Here is a 22,853-nt window from a genome sequence, read left to right as displayed (position 1 = left end):
TACAACCATATTTAAATGTTTTTCGATAAATCGATAATTTTGACCTATACAATGTATTGTTGGCTATTGCTACAAATATACCCCGTGATCCTCAAGACTGGTTTTGTTGTCCAGGCCAGAGTCACATTTGGTCGTCACAAGTGTAGTCGAACAATTACTGCATGACACACACACCTCTAAAGCCACCAAACTGAAGAAATACCACAAATGGAAGTTAAGGAATTATTTAATGACAAAAATGAATAACATTTACCTTAAAACAAATATATAAAAGCCATTTCATAGCCACTTTCATGAATAGAATCATTGTTCGTTAGCTTTAACGAGACATCTGAAGGACAAAATAGACTTTCTTTGAGGTACTTAAATACCTCCATTTTATTGTAATAATTCAAGCGAATTACACGGTTATAACGGACAACATACAAACAGACTGTGGAAAAGGTCTTCTGTAAAGAGAGTCTTGAAAGAAAAGTGACCACATTTTTCTCACTCACCCATTCTCCAAAAACAAACAAAAAAACAACAAGTGGATTAATAACATAAAACCAGGAAATGAAGGATCTTATCTTTTTAAAATCATAATGATACTGAAAACAAACATCATCTCCTGTTTAAGCAGCCCTATAAATGAGTGGATGAACATTTCTCAACTGCACCATGTTAGAGTATGAATCTTCCAAGATCCTCTCTATCCCCAAACCAGCTTCTAAGCATAGCTGAAGCACTCATGGTGGTCATCAGTTCACCAGATTTTTTTTTTACTGAATAAAGCTTTAGAATGCTCACCAACCGGATGCAAAAAATTAAATAAAAAATAATAATATTCAAATCATAACAGGAACCAAACAGCTCCCATAAACTTTGTAATTATCTGCATATTGTGAAAGCCTTGTGATAGGCTAAGAATATTGGTTACACTGCCAATCACACATTGGCTCAAGTCACTTCAAGCAGGAGGATGCAGGTCAAGAACAGCAAGTGGGAGGAGACTGAGACAGACTGCTAAGCCACGCCCCCTTTATCCCTGCCAACACATTAAACCTCCTCCTCTTCATCATCATCCTCCAAGTCACAGAAGTCGATGGATGGTCTGCTGTTCTCCACCTCATCTTCATCAGATTCGGCGTATGAACCTTTGAGTCGAAACATGAGATATGCAGAAACGTTAAAAACCAGAAGGGGAACAGGGAGAAAAACAAGCAAAAAAAAAAAAACAGACGTCACCTTCTGGTGAAGAAATAAAAATAAGCAAGCATTTTTAACACCAAGGTGACACTGGTTATTCCTTCTATGCATTCAACAGCCAATTATGACTCACTATGTAAGTCCAAGAAATAAAAAAATTTAATAAATGCCATGCAAATAAATCTTAACATTTGCTTACACTTAACTATTTATTTTTATTTTTTAAACAAATGCAAATTTTTGCTTAAGTAATTCAAGCACCAGAACAAACATTAGGTTATTATCTATACTTACCTATGCATTTAAAATAAGTTTAATCAATTACATCAACATTAATATACATTAACTGACAAGATTTAGGGGTTTTAATGATGCAGTACCAAAATAAATAGAATTCATAACATACTTTCAAGATTGTCCATGTGCTCGTGTAGAGTTCTCGCCAAGTTGAAAAACTGAGCGAGAGAGGGGAGAACATTTTGAACAGTTTATAATGAACACTTCCATATTGAGTGGCACCACACGAGTCAATGCACTGAACTTGGACATGAACTAAAGGACAATGAACCAAGCAAGAGGAAAGGATGTAGAAGTCTTACCCCAGCATCATTTACTGCACCCAGGACATCAGAAAACCTCTGCTCACACAGGTGCAGGAGCACCACCAGATACAGCCCACAGCTGATGAACTCATACTCTGACTGAGGAATCAAACACAAATATGAAACTAAAGATAACATTTAAAATATAAATTCATGTAACTGATAGATGTGACATTAGTTGCTTAAAATCTTTGAAGATGTTCCTTATTCTTGAGACTCGGTAAGGATCAACAGTGATGGCATTTTTAGCAAATACTAGTTCCGATTCATTGTTTTTCTATATAAATGTGCTAGACAGATATGGAGCTCGAGAGATATATATATATATATATATATAAAAAACCACTAGATTAGCAATTTTTCTCCTCATTCCTTGACCCAGTGTCTCACATTTTTTTAAATGCAAGAATGCATTCTTTGTGAATGTCTCTTAGTAAGTCCGTTTACACCAAGACAAATGTTCAGGGTCACATAATTGTGAGTTTATATCATGCGATTAGGAGAAGAAAAACAAAACGCAAGATAAAGTCGCAATTAAAACTATGGTGACTTGGTGGTTTATAGTCTCAGCCTCAGACGTCACGTTGGCTAAACGTCTGATGCATATGGGACACAAAAGTGGAAACTTCAGGAGTGTCGAAGTCAACAGATTGGTTGAATTCTACAGGATTTCCGTGACACGTGTGTGTTGCTTCCACCTGGAAACAAAGATACTGTGGAGCCAAACCCCCTCATGAATGAAGAAAGCCATTGTGTTTACAACTGTGATGAGCACTTATAAGGATCAACTAAACGCTGGATTTCCAAAAGTATGTGAAATATTTAAAGTTTGCAGCATAGAATCTTTATAATATGTCCCGAGAGTTTTACACTATCTGTAATTGTGGCGGCATTTCCACAATGATGAGCGAAACTAACTGATTGGTTGTTTGACATGTCGGCCAAACGGCCTCATGGGTGGGCCTTGGCAAATGAAAGCTACAATAGATTCCAGACCTTCAGTTACAGCTACTCGAGACTAGGTGGTTTATAAAAAGAGCATTTTGCCAAGCGACAGTACATAGAAGAGGAAGAATCCAACACGGATTCTTGTGCCTCTGAACTGCTGTATACAGCATTGTTTGATAAATGCCATAGCAAATACAAAAAGGTCTGTTTGACTTCCTTTCTTTGTGAAAAGTGAGGGTAAGTGTCAGAAGTGCTGCTTTTTGGTGTGAACCGTCCTTAATTCCATGTAATAATTACATAATACAATACACGCACATAGTTAGATCATATATATCCTGTATAGGTGTTCCTGTAGCTCAATTGGTAGAGCATTGCGCAAGGTTGGGGGTTCAATTCCCCGGGAACACATGATAGGTAAAAATTGATAGCCTGAATGCACTGCAAGTCGCTTTTTGGATAAAAGCGTCTGCTAAATGCATACATTTAATTATTTTTCTTCTGAGATTCTTTAAAAACCATAACCACACAAATTTGTGTAAAGGCAAGTATGTTCTGACCTCAAAAATAAGAAGGAAATCTAAACAATGTGCTTTATTGTATACATATTGGGTGGACACTTACCCTTTCATGAGATCTGTAGAGCTCATTGATGTCAAAGTTCTCAATGTTCAAGTGCAGTTTTTCCTTACAAAGTTCACAGGTAGTGATGGCTTCCAAGTTAGAACCTGTGTATGAAAGTGCACATGTACTCAATATGAATGAAAAATAGCTGCATTCATCTCATTAGCAAATGTAGCCCTCAAGTTATTTAACTCCAGTTTATCTGTACCTTGGTAATACCATGCTGCTCTTGGGAAACAGTAGAACTATAGTATTCTCAAAGTAAATACTTTGGTACATAATTATGCTAGTCATTCTGAGCTCTACAATGCACTAGCACAGCAGTCTTCCATAATGGCTTGTAGCCTCCTTCCTCAATGTCAAAAGTTCTTCAGAAAAGTTCATAAGACGGTTAACAAATGAGATTCTTCACAACTTGACATTTCAAACGTGCTTTTTATCAGTCAGCTTTCACACGGTGTTATGCGTCAGTAGTCCTGAATTGCAGGAAATGAACCCTAAATCCTCCTTGTCCGACTGAAACTGAAAGCGGTTCCTTTCTCAATGCACATCAAACAAATGAAGAATACAATATATAAACACCTAATTTACTCCTGCCCTAAGGAAAAGACATCCATACCAGAGCTGATTTTGGAGTGGAGCCATTTCTTAATGCAGTCCTGGTGCACATATTGCAAGCTGCCGGTGCACTTGCAGGGTTCGATCAGAGGGTTGGAACTCGACTGCTCCCCCATCTGACAGATTCGGCACAGATCACCTTCCTCCTCATCAGAGTCCTCCAACAACAGACTAAAAGTAGAAAGAAGGTGTAGTTACAATCAGCAAATTAAAGTTATGAACATCTGTTCCTACTACACTAGGGGGTGCCCAATAATTCAGAATTTGGACCCATTTCTACTTGACCACAACTGAAGCAGCTAGCTCAGGATCTTTAGGATTACTAGAAACTTTCAAGCAGGTATGTAAGAGCAGGAAGAAGCTAAACTTTAAACAGTTTTGGGTGAAATATCCTACCTGTAGACAATAAAAAACATAAAAAAAAAATGTGTTACAACAATAAACACTAATAAGAAGTTAACTGTCAACTGTACTCAAGTATACTTAATTTACAAGTTTTCTGGACAAACCGTTTTAAAGTTATGAAAACTTAAAAATTAACACTAAATTTTAAGGCAATCGGTTTCCTAAGTTTTTTCTAAGTAAAGTCATCTTATTACATTTTACAGTGTAGGTTTAAAGTATGCTGTTAAATCACCTCGGCTTAAACAGCCAAATTTGGACCCGGACGAGATGAACTACAGACCTCTCTCACAGCTGCCTTTTGTATCAAAAGTTTTTGAAAAAGTGGTTTTGTAGCAATTACTTAAAGGGGGGGTGAAATGCTATTTCATGCATACTGAGTTCTTTACACTGTTAAAGAGTTGGATTCCCATGCTAAACATGGACAAAGTTTCAAAAAAATAAGTTGTACGTTTGAAGGAGTATTTTTGTTCCAAAAAAACCTCTTCCGGTTTGTGGCTCTGTGTGACGTTAGATGGAGCGGAATTTCCATATATGGGTCCTAAGGCACTTCTGCCGGAAGAACGCGCGCTCCCGTAGAGCAGAGCACTGAGAGCACAACACACATTCACTGATCAGAGCGAGAGCGTCGCGAAAGGTCACAAAAGAAGTGTGTTTTTGGTTACCAGGGCAAGACAACCCTGGACAGATTACCAAAAGAGAAACAGCATTAAGGGACCAGTGGATGGAGTTTATTTTTACAGAGCATCGACGGAGTTGTGCAAGTGTTTTTGTTTGTTCCCTGCATTTCGAAGATGCTTGTTTTACAAACAAAGCCCAGTTTGAGGCCGGATTTGCACATCGTTTATTTCTTAAGCATAATGCAGTCCCAACGAAAAAGGGTCACGATCGTGTGTTGGAACCGCAGGCGGTGAGTAAAACGGCTTCAAATATCTCTGTGTTGTTAACTTAGCTATCAGCGCGTAAGCACATCAAGTAAACAACACGCGATGTTGTCATCAAACTGCACTTTCCACATGTACAGCTTAAAAAAAAAAAAAAAAAAAAAAAAGACGACAAAGTGGAACTTAAGTCATTTTCCAAAACCGCTAAGCAAATATATACAGTTTCAGTACATACCACATAGAGACGCCTTTGCTGATGCTGCTCTTGTTAAATTTCAGCCTCTGGATCTGTGTCACAGCTTCCACATGCTCTCAACGCAAAAGCCTACTCGCGCTCGTGATTCTTTAGCTCCGCCCACACGCCACGCCTCTAGGTGCTCGTGTTTTTCCGGTAAAAATCGGTACAGACTATCTTTCTCTTATAAATATAATAAAACTAAAGACTTTTTGGAGTTATGAAGGATGCAGTACTACTCTATAGGTACTCAAGATGAACAGGATATTGAGTTAAAAACGAGCATTTCACCCCCCCCTCTAAATTTTTCTTTGAAATTTCAGCTCACACCTTACAGAGTCTGCACCATTGAAAGTTTTCAACAACATCTTTTTAATGCTAGATAAGGGAGACAGTGTTATTTCAGTACTTTTGGATCTTAGTGCAGCTTCCGATATGAATAGATCATGAAATTCGTGTTTAAACAATATAAAAAAACAACTGAATGGCAAATTTTTTAATGTAAAATGAAGAAAAGACTTAAGTTATTGTTTTTGACCAGCCAAAAGATTCTATTAAATCGCTTTTAAATATAATCCCATTGGCACCATATTTTAAAACATCGGTCAAATTGATGATAATTAAAAAATAGAAATAAATTCTGTGGTACGTGCATTCTTTTATAATATGCGCCTTTTAGGAAAAAAACTGAGTCAAATGATGACTTAGAACAAATGTATGAATAACTCTTTCGATCACGATCACTTTCGATTCGATTTTTGTAACTCGCTGTACAAGGGCATCTCTGTTGCAGCCTTGCCTCAATTATGATCCGTTCTGAATGCGGTGGAGAGGCTTCTAAAAAGGGTAAAGAAATATGATTCTATTTCGCCGGTACTCACAAACTTGCACTGGCTCCATTTGTTTTAGAATTAATAAGATTTAAACTTTTGTATATAAAATTATTAAACAACCAGCAACTTGTACTTCACAAACCTCTTGATACCTTATAACCCACCTAGAGCCTTGCGCGCAGAAAACTAAACTTCTGGTAGTGCAGAGGACAATTCATCATCAAAAAGGCGATAGGGCTTTTGCAGTAATGGCCCAGAGATCGTGGAAAATCTCCGTCAGTGTTTAAAAAAACTGCTGACAACTCACTTTGGGGTGGCAGTTTATGTTACTTAAACTATACCGTAGGTTATTTGTGTTTGTTAGATTGGTCAATATGTGTGTGATGGTGTTTTGGTTGTTTGCTTTTATCTAAAGCACTGCGAGTAACCCTTGGGGTTCTTTTAGTAGTGCTATATAAAAAATTTTTAAATAAGTAAAAAAATAAATAAATAAACCCTCTGACCTCTCCTGAATCTTTCGCAGTCTCTCTGGGTCTCTGGAGGGGGCAGGCTTGTCTTTCACCTGCTCATCAGTTTGACTCCTCCCATCTGCTCCCACTCCCACACCAATCATAATATTCTCAGGCATACGGAAAAGTGGGCTGGTCATCACCCTTCCCATGCCTTGGCTCCATCCAGCTAGACGGGCTCCGTCCTGCAGTAGAGACACGGAGAGACCCGAGGCTCCAGCAGAGGGTGATGCTGTGGCACCCTCTGAGGACTCATAATCATCATCGTCATCATCATCTTCACAATCAGTTCCCTGGTCAGGTGTTTTATGGCCATCACGCTCACCAAGAGGGAATTGGGGTGAACGATGAGGGTCCATGCGGGCACTTTCATCTCGCCCTTGCCTCCTGCGACGAGAGAACAGTGGGGTACAGCGGTTCCAGTTCAGCCAGGACAGGCCTGTCGGAGATCTGAGTGGTTCTTGTTCGTGCTCTACTACATCAGCTCTTTCCTGGACGGGAGCGAGAGATGGTCCACGTCTGCGCAAGAATGAAAACGGCTGAACAGGGTCAGAGTTCCTCAACTCTGCTTCCAAATTTCCTCTGCTTACTAAAGGAGGGACTTCAGAGGGTGGGGCTTCATCTGGACTGGAGTCATATGACCGAGAATCAGAGGCAGAGCTGACGGTAGAGTTTGACTCCTGACTGGAGCGTCGGGAGAAAAGCCGGGATAGTAGACGCCTGGTTGTTCGCCTGCCATCCGAGTCACCGCCATTCTGAGCAGGAAGCGGAGTGGGGGTGGGGCTAGAGGACGGTGGGCTGGAGTTACAGCCAGTAAGGGGTGTGTAAGGGGTGGAGCTCCAGGATGAGCGCTGGGATGAATCCGAGACGGAGGCGGAGGTTCTGGTGGAACTAGAGCTGGAACGGGGTGTATCAAGAGAGAACGGACCAGACTGGTAATCTGAGGTCAGCCTGTAGGAGCTGCGCTCCAGAGAAGGAAGGTAATCGGCTGAGATACGCCGACTAGATGAACCATTCTCTCTGTGGGATGAATACTGACTCGCTTTGGGTCGAGCACCTTGTGCATAGCTGGAGGTAACATGCTCCGAACGGTCTGCAGCACAAAAAGAAAGATAGCGTTACCATGATGGCCTACAATAATGCATTAGACCAGTGGTTTTGGACCAGACACCATTAGACCACAGTCCCTACTAATGAGCTGATCAGGTTATTCACCCAAAAATGAAAACTTAATGCTTATCTGCTTACCCCCAAGGCATCAAAGATGTAGGTAACTTTGTTTCTTCAGTACAACACAAACTGAGATTGCAGTCTATCACTCTTATAATGTACCGTATTTTCTGGACTATAAGTTGCACTTTTTTCATAGTTTGGCTGGTCCTGCGACTTATAGTCAGGTGCAACTTATCAAAATTAATTTGACATGAACCAAGAGAAATGAACCAACAGAAAACATTACCGTGCTAAGGATTTCTCTTGGTTCGCTTTCTAAATAAATGCGACTGATAGTCCAGTGTGACTTATGTTTTTTTTCCTCGTCATGACGTATTTTTGGACTGATGCAACTTCTACTTAGGTGCGACTTATAGTACGAAAAATATGGTAAGTGGATAGGAATCACGGCTAAAACATAAAAAAAAAAAAAAAAAAAAAAACACACACACACGAACAAAACCAAAACCCTGCAGCTCGTGAAAAAAAACATTTGTGTAAAGACACCGAACAATCAATGTATCATCACGAGCCAAAGGGTTCAGTTTGGTTTTGTTTGTGCATTTTTTTTTTTTCGTTTTCTTGTGTCCGTTTTAGCCATGATTCCAATTCACTTACTTTATAAGACTGATAGACTGCAACGGTTTCGGTTCTGCTGAAGAAACAGTCACCTACATCTTGGATGCCCTGGGGGTAAGCAGATAAACATCAAATTTTCTTTTTTGGGTGAACTATCCCTTTAAGGAGATTTTTAACTCCTCTCCAGGTAAAGGGCTGAAAGCCACTGTAATAGGCTGAGTCTACATTCATTTGGATACATCCCGAAAAAAATATGTTTCAAAACGCCTCAGATCACACTAGCATTTTTAAACAATTTCCAAAAAGTGCTCATTATAACAATGTAATATAATTACATAACAATGTAATATAATAATGTTAGAAGTGCCAAGATATCAGCAATAAAAAAAAAAGTGAATTCTGCAACAAGTTTGCAATAAAGCATTAACTTCCCATGTGTTCACTTCAAATCACTTTTTTTTGTCTTTGTACGGAGTTTTACATAACATATTACAATATGAACAAACTAATAAACTATAAAGTTCAAGCAAGCATTTTATTAACTTTTAATGCAATTCTTAGGCAATATACAAACATTTTTATAAAAATACTTTGAAAAAGTGTGTTGAAGACGTACAATCCTGCCTAGAACCAGTACAGAAAACGGACTACAACAGCAGGACTAGACTGGTAGTGGATGATTGTCTAAATGTGAATATGTGTGCGCACATACACCGTGAAGAGGTCAGCCCACTAGGCCGGTAACTAGAGTCCCCCAGTGAGGTCCGGCCTGAATCCCCCCTCTTCTCCAAATCTCTGCGGGCCCAAACACTCTCTGATGGAGTTGTCAAAGATGAAGAGGAGGATGAAGAGGATGATCTAGATAAAGGATTGATGGAGGATTTCCATGAAGAATCTAAACAAGATCAATGCGTTATTCCACCATATATCCATACAGGCACCCAATATTAACTATGGCAACAGCAATATTTTTGCAACTACTTGTTACCGTGACGTACTTCCTAAAGTTGAATATGAGCTGGCAGGTTTAGATGTGGAAGGAGATTGAGAATACGCTGCTCTATTTGTGTAGGAAAGTTTTGCTCGTTTAGACTCGGTGTCTTGGGATGTGCCAAGAAGTCCACAGTAGGTTCCCGGTCTTCTCTCAGAGTCCGTCTAAAATGCAAAAACAGGAAGTCAGAGGTCACGCAGGTCTGTGATGGTTACTAAACGGACTCCAAGATTCATGGACGGTTCACGTCGCAAAGGGCCTCCAAATCAGATTTTTTGATAAAATGGTTACAGAAATATGAACGTATGTAAACATCACAACAAATGTCATACTTAACACAATTATGTTGTTCTACTTTATAAAACTAAAAGAGAACTGGACATCCAATCTTATATCAATGCCGTAGCATTAGACATTTTCTCATGGTTTAAAAAATATGTCAAGCAATTAATCTAATAATTATTATTATTATTATTATAATAAAACCCCATTATATAACTTGCATACACGTAAAATTTATACACAGAATATTTACAAGTCTGCCTCGATCCCCACTGGCAGATTCTGTCCATGTTCGATCAGAGGAAGATGATGAAGACAGAGAGACAGGAGTAGAGAGCTTCCAGTTGGAGTGACGACTTTCAGTTGAATTGTAACCTCTTTGTGAGCTCAGCAGACGGGAGCTCTAGAAAAGACAGGAAACATGAGAAATGAACAAAACCTCTGAACTTTAAAATATGTGACAGGAAGAGATGCAAGAATTATGGAGTCTTTCAACGGTTTGTTCTACATCATTAAAGAGAAACATGGGAAAATATTCAGACTTTAACAGCCAAGCACAAAGCCTCTGCAAATAGTTTTCTTCCTAAAGCATATGGGTGGTTTGCTTTATCATCTTGAGAAATCCCCCATGGAAAACTATATACAGAGCTGATGGCGGCTAATGCCGTTTAATGTGCACCTCAACAATGACTAATGTGGTGATGTAGCCAAGTTCTTAGATGTGATCTTCAAAACACACTATGGGAGTCAAAAACAACTCTGGAAGTTTCAGTCATTTTATCTAGCGAGGCAGACCTTGATATGTTGACGGGTTAAACCAGGGCCAGGACTCTAGTGTGCACTATAAAAAGCCCAGTGAACCAAAGCAGTGTAACACGAAGACCTTTCCAGAGCCCCAGCAGTGATGAGGAATATGTGGTGCTAACAGAGACCGAACACTGATCTCCATAGTGCCGCTCTCGTGCTTCAAGAATCTTCATGAAGTTTTACTGAATGAAGGGCTGGAGAAAACAAAATCAACTTACACCGTTATGGGAGGAAGAGAGAGAGGAAAGAAAAAAAAAAGTTTGTAAATATTTTGCTACATATTGGAGAGAGACCAAAAAAGCCACACGTAACAGCAGCTGACACTCTGAAATGTATCTGCACTTCTGGTAAAAAAAAAAAAAAAAGAAGAAAAAAAAAAGAAATTGCATCTTTTAAAAATTTTAGCTTCCTAAAGTCACACAAATTTTATCTAACTTTTCTATTATAACATATACATGTCTATAAACAAAAAAAACTAGTCAAATATTAAATCTCAATCTGGGGAAAAAAAACAAGGCAAAAACAAAACGACAACATTTTGGAGTGGGTTAAACGTTTAAAATATTACAAAAATAATATAACCTTTATAAAAACAGACAAATGTATAAAAAAAGAAAGAATAATACATAAGTGACTGTAAAATATGCATCTGAGTGCAAGAGCAGAATTCAGAGATTTGCTACTAGCTTTTTTGCTTGACCATCTGGCAACCCTGATATTGGGCAAAAAGCCAACCTCAATTTGTGCAAAAATAATCAGAATCTTTTCCAGCTGTTTTCTGACCGTTTTGTCAAGCTCTCATTAATATTTTTTTTCCCATTCAACAAAAATAAAACACACACAACACCAAATTATAATTAATATATCCTTGTTATAAAAATTACAGTATTTGATTAAGCTCAAATAACAAATCTTTATTATTTTTCATGACTATTACTGGCTGAAACATTACATTTTTCTAATATAAGTGCGTTTTAAATTATTGCAACTAGACAACCCTAACTGCATATTATTGTATTTTGCAATGTTTTTCAAACTGTGTATCCAAATTTTGTCTTAACAGTTTTTTTAGAACTAATGGCTTCATACAGACATGAATAATCGATCCTTGGGTTCTTAGGGGTACATATCATTGCCCCACATGCTTCCATTTCTAAACGAAAGAGTCCAAGTTATTTTCTGCGGTAATCAATATTAAACCAAAGATGTTGGTCGACAGAACTACGAAACCTGTACTGAACCCGAAACACTCCTTCAACTATGCTGCGTTGTATAGAAAAATATGGATTTCTGGGTGATGGGTTCAACATAAAGGGGCTGACGATTCACTGATGGTAGTCCTCTACCCGAGAGAGACTTAAGCTGCCCTAGCTGTGGACTACAGAAATTAATGCGTCACTGTAATACCTGATAGTCGGAGTCTAATTTGACAGACGCATCTCTGCTAAAGCAATCTCTTCCCAAGACGCTCCCTCTGCCATAGAGCCGACTTGCACTGAGCGCTGAAGATGAGGAGGAGAGGGAGGACGGCGATGACAGCGAGGAAGAGCTGGAGACAGCAAACGGAAACCGCCGAGACTTCGAATCCATCTCTGAAGCGCACCCTGAGAGACAGAAAGACACACGTTACATTCGCACACCCATGACAGCAGTCACAGCAAAATTCAATTTAAATCAGGACTGCTAATGAGATGTTTCAGGTGTGTCTTTAGTCAAGCATTATAAGTTGCCTCCAGCAGTATGATGGTTTTAGAGGACACGGTTCACCAAAAGAATGAAAGATTGTGTCATGTACTCAACATCGCATTGTTCCAATTTATGACTTACTTCCTTACTGCTTCAGACGCGTTCATCATAATTACATGTTAAAGAACTATTAGCACATTATTAAAGGTTGATTTCATGCAGCAATGAACATTCTGTCATCATTTACTCACACGAATGATGCTCCTAAAGCCTGTAAGCCTTCTGTTCACCTTTGATAGATTATTAAAATATATTTTTAATATTCTCCAAGCAGTTTTTGCCCTCAAAGTCCATGCAACCAAAATTTGTATGCTTCAAAAAAAGTAGAGCATACAAATAGCTTACAGCAATTTAATATTTTGATTTAATTTAATTTAGGCTTTTATTTACATATATACATTGATTAACGCTTTAAGCACATGTCAAATATTGTAAACCATAAACAAGCTCAAATATTTTTGGTTTTCAAATGTGAAAAACAATCAAATTTGTTCTTGTGCATCACACAAGCAAGCTGCTGTGCTTGAGCTTCAGTTTACTGTATTTGAGGTGCATGAAGCAATGTCTGGAAGGAAAAAAATAAATAAAAAAAAAGAATCATGTATGTTCTTCAAAATGATTGGGTCTTTTCAAAAGACTTCCACCGCTCAATTAATTTGGATTAGTTCTACAATCTCTATGTACTTTATTAAGTGAGCATATTTTGGTTGCAGGCTTTAAAATGGATGGATAACAATTATCCATTATATCCATTATAATGTATCCATTATAAATAATTTAATCATATATATTCCGAAGTCTTATGGGTTTAATGAAATGGTGGTGAGTAAATGACAAGATTTTAATTTTTGGGTGAATGATCCCATTTAAATAAGAAGCTTTAGTTTCTAAGAAGAAAAAGTCATGGGTCCACATCATAAGGATGAGTAAAGATCTATTTTCAATGACTAAACCTTCAAAATACTACAAGTATAAATGAAAATGCCAAAATTGTGAATCTGAACTGTTTTTTTAATGCCATCAAGAGTAGAAATACACTGAAGAAACAAACAAAACTGGTTATCAGTCTATTGGCCCAGTGCACAGTCTTAAATGCCTGACTTTACCAATAATAGGTAAACCTTGGCATACAAAAGCCACTGGCATCGGCACACAGACAATATGGACAACCTCAACCTATCGTTTTATATCAGTAAACATCTTTCTACAGCACCCTTCATCAAGCCCTCTAGAAATACCCACCGCTCTACAGCGGAGTATTAAAATAGCACCTTGCTGCAATGAAAGCTCTCTGCTGTATGTCAAGCTTTTGCCAGTGAGAACACTGCTAAACTTAACCTGAAGGCACCAAAGCACTGCTTCAGTCACGTGTCAGACAGAAAAAGTGAGAGAGGGGCTATTGCCTGTACTTGAAATACATGCTAGTCTAGATACAGAATGTTGTTGAGAACATATATATTAAAGCAACAATTAATATATATTAAAGCAACAATTAAGACACTTAAAGCAACAATTTTATTACATCATATCATATGAAGTGGCTTGCTCCATCTCTTGCACCATTTTAAACTTTCGTCTGAATATATGTGCTGCTCTTTTCCATACAACAAGTGAGAGAGAAAAAAGAAAGGAGCAGCACAAACTAACAACTTCTGCATTATGGCTCCAAAATATATGACAGCTTTGTTTGAGGACCAGACCAAAATGTGCCATGGCCACTATTCACATGCATTTTATGAAAACGAAAAGCGAAGACAGGCTAGTGAACTTCTCCTTTTCTGTTTGACACAAGTAATAAACTCTTGGGTTTCGAAAGACGTGACTGAGGAATTGAGAGTCCCTTTTCTTTCAGGGTATTTTTCATAGCTAAACATTTGAAAAAGGTACAAAAGGTGAATGACAAGCAAGCAGAATGAGAAATACATTAACATCAGGACGTGTGTGTAACAAGAAGCAGAACAAAAACACCCGTGTGAAACCCTGTGGCTTTGTTTGCAGATTATGCAACCAGTGCTGGAACATTTTGTTAAACCCAGGCTTGTAGACTCAACAAAAATCACACAAAACAGCACACTGATAAAATGAGACATTTTAATGTCTATGCAGCTTCCTCATCTTAAATGGGTTTAGCACTATTCCATGATCCATGTGCATCTGTTAGTACTTCCAATATTTTAAGTGTAAAAGGATGCAAATTTTGACTATTTTGAAATAGATTCGAGATTACATTTATGGTCCAAATTTGTTATAATAACAATGACCTAATAAATGTCTCTCTGGCCTCCAGGGCACAACGTTCAAGTCCTTCTTGTTGAACTTGCCAGGACACAAACAGCAAAATTTCGATTGTAAACCACAGCTGATGCACATCAGACGGGTGAGATGTCAGTGATTTGCATTAGCTCAGCATAGCTCTCGGGTTACAAGAACATTCAAAAACAAATGGCTCACAGAGGAAGTAAACAGGGAGTATTTATCCTTTACAAAAGCTTTTGCTATAATAAATCAGACGGATTTAACTCAATACATTCAAAAAAAGGCCATGTTCATGACACGCGCCACTGACCCGTTAAACTAGACGCTCTTGGTTGCATGTGATCCCAGGAGTCAGTCGCATTAATAAACCAGCACTCTGCCAGATGTCTAGGCCTTGTTTTTGTTAGCCAGGACACTTCGTTTCTACAATAAGAATAAAGTTCGCTGGGTATGAGAATGCAGCTAAATCGTAAGCGTTTATATTAACACTTAGCAAACGCTACCCGTTAAAACGCAACCATTTCTGCGTGTTAAAATGCTCCACGGCATCACTTCCGTGCGAACTCACCTCTGATTTTCCGTCTCTCTGCTTTTAATATTAATGGCGTCCGTGTGTTGATATAGGGAGGGTCACGTGGTACAAAGTGTAATCGGACACCCGCATGAAACGTGTACGTTACTCACGGCGGCTGATTGTCAGCTGCTCCAGCCAATGAATGACAGTGTTGCGAGATACGCCCCGCCCTCTTTTGGCTTTAACATTTACTATGCTGCAGGTAAACTACATAGATACTGTCCATGGTAAATTATAGGTTGTTAAAATTAGAGGTGCCTCTCGAACATCTCCACTGTTTCTATCCAGCAAGTTAGCATTTACAGATGATGGCAAATATATAAATACTAAGTAAATTCCCTGAAACCGTTTACATTTATTTTTACGTTTTAGTTAACTCTTATCACGTTTTGGTTAATTAGGTGTATTCTTTTTATAATTTTATAAATTACATTTTAACTTACATCAAAACGGATACTATATATACATATATATATATATATATATATATATATATATATATATATATATATATATATATATATATATATAGGTCATTCCTGTTATACAGTGATTTTTTTTATGTCCCAATGATTTATTTAACCATATTTTTTTCTAAAATGAGTGAGTCACATATTTATAAGATATGGCTTAAATTGTATATTTAGGTCTTCATTATCACTTAAACAGGGATACTATAAATTACAAATACTATTTTGTATTTTACACACCTTTTCATTGATATATGCATTCAATTTTATTATGTCCTCAGTGCAAAGTAAACAACTTCCACAAGAAATATAAACCATAATATTTTTTTTTTTTTTATGCAGGTGGCATACAAAGTCAGCAATGTGAAATAAGTTCTTGTAGTCTTGTAGCATTCAAATGTAAGTAAAAGTAAAATATCTAGCCAGTAAATAAAACACTAACCTGAACAATTTGAACAAAATGGCATTTGTGATTTATTTTGGTTTTTATATCCGCTTTTCCGGCTATTTGTTTAATTCTCCAGTAGAGGGCGGCATAATGCATCTGATACAGTAATAACCGCACTGTCTCACTTGTGTTTGCTCACAGCCACATGGCATTTGTTCTATCAATGTGGTAATTAAAATATTGCGAAGTGTGATTATACGACATTAATTTGAACAGCGCAAACAAAAAACGTTGCCTTAAGAGTTACAATGTCTTAAAATACACTAACTATATTCATAAAGCTATTTGATTAACTGCGGCAAACACTTTGTCATTATGCACACAAGCTTAGAAAGAAGAAAAAAAATCAATTTATGAGTCTGGGAAGACTGATAGCTGATACAAAATGCGTTTTCAATTGCATCCATTTTTTGATTGAACAGTTAAATTAATTAAACAGCAGGCTTTTTGACTTCATTTCTTGGGAATATTCAATTAATTCTTTATAATTGGGTCATTGATCATAGCCAGAGATAAGCTACTTAAGAACTACTTTATTTAATAACTGGTTTACTTTACAGAAGTCCACCACTGTGTACTCAAATCCAGTTTTAAAAGAGCAGGATGAGAGGAAAGATCTTTAAAACAAATATAAAAGATCACTGCCACATGACCTGATGTACACATATGGAAGAGCGTTTTATTAGGAGACAGATTTTACCCCGGCCTAACAGAGGAAGCGGTCTCTTTCACTCTTAATCCTTACATGGTGACAAAGGCCCTATTAATGAAGAGGTCACCATAAGAACAAAGACGGAACACAAGCACCACCCCCACCAGTGTTTGCCTTGTCTGTCTGCTGTCATGTTCGGCCTCCCACCAGTGGATGACTGGATTAAGGAAGGGTTCTGAGGTTTATGTTTGCAAAAGAGGAAGGGAGCACTGCACATTGGTGCCCGGCGTTGAAATCTCTTTTTTTTTTTCAGAGCAAGGACATAAGTTTCAACTCCCTGCTTGAGTTTTGGTACTTTTAATCATAGCACAAAAGTTAAAGGGGGCTGATTCAGACTGCGTCATGCTTCTGTATTAGGAAACAGAGTCAGCAGTCACCAAATAAAACGTTCACAGCTGAGTTTCTTTTTTTACTGATAAGAAAAAAACAACAGTGAAGCGATCGAAGTCAGCAGCTTCAGACATGGCTGAAAGAATGTCTGGCCTCTTTCTCCTCAGATGTGTAATCACAAAGGAATGCCTGCAGACCGCTCTGCTTTTCCACCAGCCTCCGTTTGCTCGTCTCTAGTCGCTTTCCCACGCCTTCCCCTGGTCTCCAAACCTCTTGCTTTTTCTCCCTGGCCAAGGTTCACAGCACATGAACGCACCTCAGAGGGTCATGCTTTAACAAAAAACACAATGTCACTTCAGTCAGCAAAGCAGCGCACAGACCCCAAAATAGAAATGGTCGTGAGAATAAGTTTGTCTGCCCTCCCATTCATGTGATTGTCGTTACTCACACACACTTCCCCAAACATCTGACAAGAGAGTCGCTCTCTTCTGAGCATCTGTTTAGTGCATTTTCCATCTGAAAAGTCAGTCTGTGAAATTAGCATGAGGTTTCAGCCACTTTTGTTTGCTCTACGTGATTGCAATTGGGATAATCAAGAAGTGTCGCAATCCAAAACGAGCAAAAACACATGGTGTAGTTTACTTTCGTTTTGAAGATCACGGACGTTAATCCAGCACAAGTGCATAATGTGGTGTGTTCCAGCTAATTGTCTCTTGATTAATGCAACATTTCTGCGTAAACATTCCTCCTTTTCCTTTTTTCTCTCTTTCTCGAGTGCCTGGGAGAGTATAGAGAGCTGACGGGAAAAAACTACCTGGTAGTTGTTTATTATTTTCCAGTCCTCCAGGTGTATAGTGACTGCTGTGATTATCCGTGCTCCACCCAAAACCACCCTGTTGAGTGGGGATGGATGGCTCATGGGGGATAAAAACACACTCGAACACACACTCTTGCATGTTGCTGGGGTGTTGAGACGTGGCTATTATCATGGTGTTGCTGATGGCCTAGTTTCGATCATACAAAAAGGAGGTTCCTCTGAATGTCTGACCCTGCTTGCCGCCTAGAGCACAGACAGCAGTGAGGCGGAATGACTAATTAAAGCAGACGTTGTTTTTGCATAAATCAAGGTTTGATTCGGACTGACAGTTGGCTTGAAAATTTAAATAGATTTCCTGAGAAGGAAAAGGGAGAACAAATGCAAGCGTTCAGTTGGCATTATGCAATTTGGCGTTAGCCAGACAGGAAAGGGGAGGTCCGCAGGAAGGTGTTTTGAAATGAGATCATTAAAGAGTTTGTAGAAGGTGAAGAAGACTGGGGAACGCTTACAGCTTTGTCTCTTCTTTTGGGGTTTTCAGATGTCTGTCTTTGAAGACGCACAACAAAAGCCAAGCTATCGTTTTTCAAGTGATCTATCGCCGCACTGCTCCTTTGCACATTCTGAATTGATTCAATAACATCCCTGTTTTCTATGCCCTTGGCACCGATGCTCGTGGCCATAAATAGCTTCCACATGACATTCATAACAGTGCATATATATGCGCGATAAAGCGGCATGCTAGCATCGTTCCATTGTTCCAGTTGAGCAGAATGTAATTGAGAACAGCGAGTCAAGGCCAGGGAGAATCATTTATGCACACTCCTTTAATTTCAGAATAATTCTTACAACTGTTGTTTAAGGCGTCATTTTTTAAAGGGAATTTATGTAAAATATTTCCATTAGCGCCTTGCACTGAAGGCAGTATGATCATTTAAATAGTCACCCAAAAGGGTTATTAAATAATATTATCTTTACAAATGGAAGCGGGCACAGTCGCTGAAAGCTAATCTAGGGAAATTGATCAGCCGCACAGCTGTCCTCTGTTTTTCCTTCCTTCCATCCATGAAAATGTACCTCTGCCTTTTTTTCCCCTCAGGATGGATGTTGCAGGGTTGCTTGACAGATCCTATTTTACCGATCTTGGTGAATGCTCAATCTCCCCCCCCCCCCACCCTTTATTAATCCTCCTAATGTTTTCTCTCCTCCTCCGGCGGCTGATGCACTCTTTGATATATCATTTCTGAAGGGAGCGAGGGAAAATGTCAATTACGACTGTTAAATGTGAACATTTAACTACTGTATGGATGTTGGAACCGCTGCTGTAGTTTTATCAGAGGGCTGATGCGTAGAAGAGAACGAAAAGCGGATAATTTTCTCGGTTTATTGGTCGGGTTAAGTTGAACCCTGCTACCACATAAGGGAGCTACTCTCAAATAAAATCTAAAAAGTACCATTTTCCCCTCCAAACAGTGCTTTAATGATAAAATGATGTATTTTGTTTCCTAAACGGAGGAATTAAAAGCTTCTTTGTGCTGTTCTCTCCAGCCTGACTCAGACCTGTTAGGAATGATTGCATCTCTATGAGAAGATACTCCATTTTAAAGCCATGACTGGATTCGTTTTTTTCCCTCACATTAATGACCCCTTACTGGAAATGAGTGTGTGTGGGGAAGAGAGAGATGGAGAGAGCGAGCGAGCGAGAGAACAAGGGCTGATGTCAGTGGTCTGTCACCCCTCATGTGGTTATCCCCCGTGGGTCTGCCACTCCATCACTTCCTATCTGTTTACCTCATCGCCGCCATATTAAGACTTTCCCCACATAGAAATGATGCAGCTACAGTAAACAACGGAAAAAATTAGGTTAGCATCTGTTCGCATTCCTTTGCAGAAACATTACATCCATAGGTCAAAGGTCAGTGCATGTGCAGCCATTATGATAATGATGCTAAACGCACTAATAATCATGACAGGGGTGCAAAAGTAATAGATAATATTTCTTGGCTGACACTGAAACTGCGTCTTGCATTATTTATTTATTTTTTCATGATAAAAATATGTGGCTTCTTTTTTCCCTTTTCAATGCAGGTTATTGTGTTGCAGCTGTCAGCTGCACCTGTCACAAAAGTGATTATCTTGACATGTTCGTTGTTCTGAGCGACTAATGCAGGGAATATTCCACATGGGATAGAGACAGGAAAAACCTTCTTCAATCCTAAATACATTTTCCACCAATGTATAGACTCTCGAGTTATTTTCTTAAGGAGATTGAAGCGTTTGATTTGAATCACACACTTACATCAGCAAGGTCAGACTAACATTCAACCAGTCAATTTAAACCACGTAATGTTGCAGTTTCTGATAAATTTACCAGCTAACTACAGAGTAATTTGTTTTCATTTTATATCCTAGTAATGAATGATGTAATACGCTGTAACCTGCTAAGCTCCACTGTAACATTAATGTTCATTTTAAAAGCCAAGATTAGTTTTTATGTCTTCTAAATATAACTAAACACTTTCCCAGTGTTAAAACTGCTCTCTCTCTCTCTCTCTCTATATATATATACGCTTAATCATCGAGTAGGCCGAAGAGACAGCCTCTTCCCCTAGTTAAATATAAAAATGGTTTTCATTGCTGACTCACATACAGGTGTGTGTATATATCACACCAGACAGCCTGTATTTTAACTCGACTATGAACCATAATCAAGCAGCTCGCTCTCTCATTTGGAGTCAGATATATTAAGAATTTATGGCTGTATAAATTATGTAAACATTTAAAGGTCATCTTTTATTTATGGATACAAACAGCGGCGCTGACAGAGGAACAAACAGCTTGAATACCTAACAGAAACATTTCTGGTCGCATCGGTGTTCGAAGCGATTCTAGTCTAATTATCAGATTCTGACTGACCCCTGCAAAGTCAGTCGGGAGAAAAACGCTCTTTACTCTTTTTAAAACTGGCTAATAAGGCAAAGTGAATAAACTATTGTCTCTTTTGCACCGATTTGCTCTTTGCCTTGCGATTTTATGCAAGACTAAGTGAGAGGATCGCAATTCAATTATTCCAGAAAGCAAAACCTTAAGGCCACCAAATTGCGTAAAGACACTATTTGAGTCTCTTGGAGAAAAAATTGTGTCATTGGAAATTAAACGCTTTTGTGGCGCAGGAAGGTTAGTGCTGTTAATGGTATTAGGGAATGTGGTGTTCGGAGATGATTAAAATCTGTGTTGGAGAGAGAAAGAGAGAGGGGTGAGAAAGAAAAGAGGAGGGGAAAAAAAAAATCAATAGCTGCAAGCACAGCTCCCGCTCTAGACGGACATCTCCTATGTCTTTATGCACCCTAATAGAAAAATAACAATTAAATCAAAATCACCACATTAATTTGGTCTCCATCAGTCTTGGGGGAGATCATCTTTACCAGTTATTATTCGCTAGGTTATTATATCTTCTAATCAATCCTCTTAAGAAAAAAAAAAACAGTCCAATTGAAGAGACAGGCTGTGTTCCCTCCACTTCCCCCCTCCCCCTGCAGGCTTGCATTGCACTCATTGTACTTGTGCTTATTATGTTTCAAATGACCGAGGTACGGCTGACATTCTGGCTGCATGCAGAGAGGCCCAGCCTTCGTTAATGACGCAGCTCATAGTCCTAAGAGCCTCAGCTCCTCAACCAGCCACCCACGCCCCAACCCCCAACACACACACACACACACACACACACACACAGGCTCTAATGAAGAACCACCAACACAATTAGAAACCCCGGTGTGCCTCTGCTGGAAGAGGGGAGGAGGTTATACACATAGTCACTCAAAGGGAGGAATATTGCCATCATGTGTGCACACAAATATACACACAATTACGGTTTTCTTACTGTGGCCGGGGTGGTCTGATGATCACAGATAAACATGTACCATATGCACACGTGTTCAGATGCACGTCTTGCACACCATCGTCTCATCTTGTCCTCCCACTCTCCGGAGCGCTGATCCCTGGAGGTCTGCCTGCCTGTCCGTGTCCCTCCATAAGCATCCCTTTTCACCAGGCTTCATCTCTACAGGTGAGGAGGGGGTCAGAGAGGATCAATGAATGCATGCATAAATTGGCAAATGAATGTGTGTGTCCTCTTTACGCTCTGATGTTTCCAAAAAGACCAGTAGAGTGGTTCTCCTTTGAACAATTTCAAATTTAGTTTCATTACACGCATATTACAAGGACAGCAGCGGTATTCAGCAGTAAAGTCACAAACGGTCTGCAATTGTAATCAGGATTAGCTCATCAGTTGTAGTTACATGACTATAACACTAGTACGTTCTGACAACAGTGAGATTTAATTATTAAAATGTGCCTGACAGTTTGCAACATATTCAGTTGTTACATGTATAAATGTTAGTTATCCATTGTTTTTCTCTCTAGCATTAACATGTTTATATCCCTCATTATTAGGGTTATTTTAGACTAGTTATCTAAAACAGACTAAAATTAAAAGCATTAAAAACATTTTTTTTAGGTAATTTAAATAAATGTTAAATTTAAATAAGATAAAATCTTTTTTTCAGGTAGTTGTCAAAGCAAACATTTCTAATTTTATTTTTAGTTTAACTTTATGTACTTTAACAACTACAACTGAAATAAAAATGAATAAATGCTAAATAAATGCATATAAAAAAAACAAACTACAAAAAAAGATGAATCTAAAATGAAAATGTAAAACAATTTAATTAAATATAATAGTAAAAACAGGTTCTATTAAACTAAAATTACTCTACTTTTATTGTAACTTACT

The 22,853-nt window shown here is 38.5% G+C and overlaps 1 protein-coding gene across 5 annotated transcripts; it reads right to left on the bottom strand.

Annotated features, from left to right (window-relative positions):
• Positions 1-346: 346 nt before the first annotated feature.
• Positions 347-21,966, bottom strand: LOC127959924 (E3 ubiquitin-protein ligase MARCHF7). 5 transcript variants are annotated; one of them, XM_052559380.1, is made up of 11 exons: positions 15,282-15,415; positions 12,119-12,315; positions 10,158-10,307; positions 9,630-9,786; positions 9,344-9,526; positions 6,835-7,933; positions 3,979-4,148; positions 3,360-3,463; positions 1,788-1,889; positions 1,595-1,643; positions 347-1,136 (listed from the first exon to the last, which is right to left on the bottom strand). In XM_052559380.1, exons 2-11 carry the CDS (start codon positions 12,299-12,301, stop codon positions 1,039-1,041), a joined length of 2,295 nt encoding a protein of 764 aa, XP_052415340.1. In that variant the 5' UTR covers positions 12,302-12,315; positions 15,282-15,415; the 3' UTR covers positions 347-1,038. The 5 variants fall into 5 exon arrangements, with proteins under 5 accessions (XP_052415340.1, XP_052415337.1, XP_052415339.1 ...); XM_052559377.1 differs by lacking the exon at positions 15,282-15,415 and adding an exon at positions 15,024-15,274; XM_052559379.1 differs by lacking the exons at positions 1,595-1,643; positions 15,282-15,415 and adding an exon at positions 21,942-21,966.
• Between the last annotated feature and the right edge of the window lie 887 nt (positions 21,967-22,853).

This window comes from Carassius gibelio, chromosome B6, assembly GCF_023724105.1.
Source record: "Carassius gibelio isolate Cgi1373 ecotype wild population from Czech Republic chromosome B6, carGib1.2-hapl.c, whole genome shotgun sequence".
In the NCBI taxonomy this organism is placed as follows: domain Eukaryota; kingdom Metazoa; phylum Chordata; class Actinopteri; order Cypriniformes; family Cyprinidae; genus Carassius; species Carassius gibelio.
This window is presented reverse-complemented; position numbering and strand designations above follow the sequence as displayed.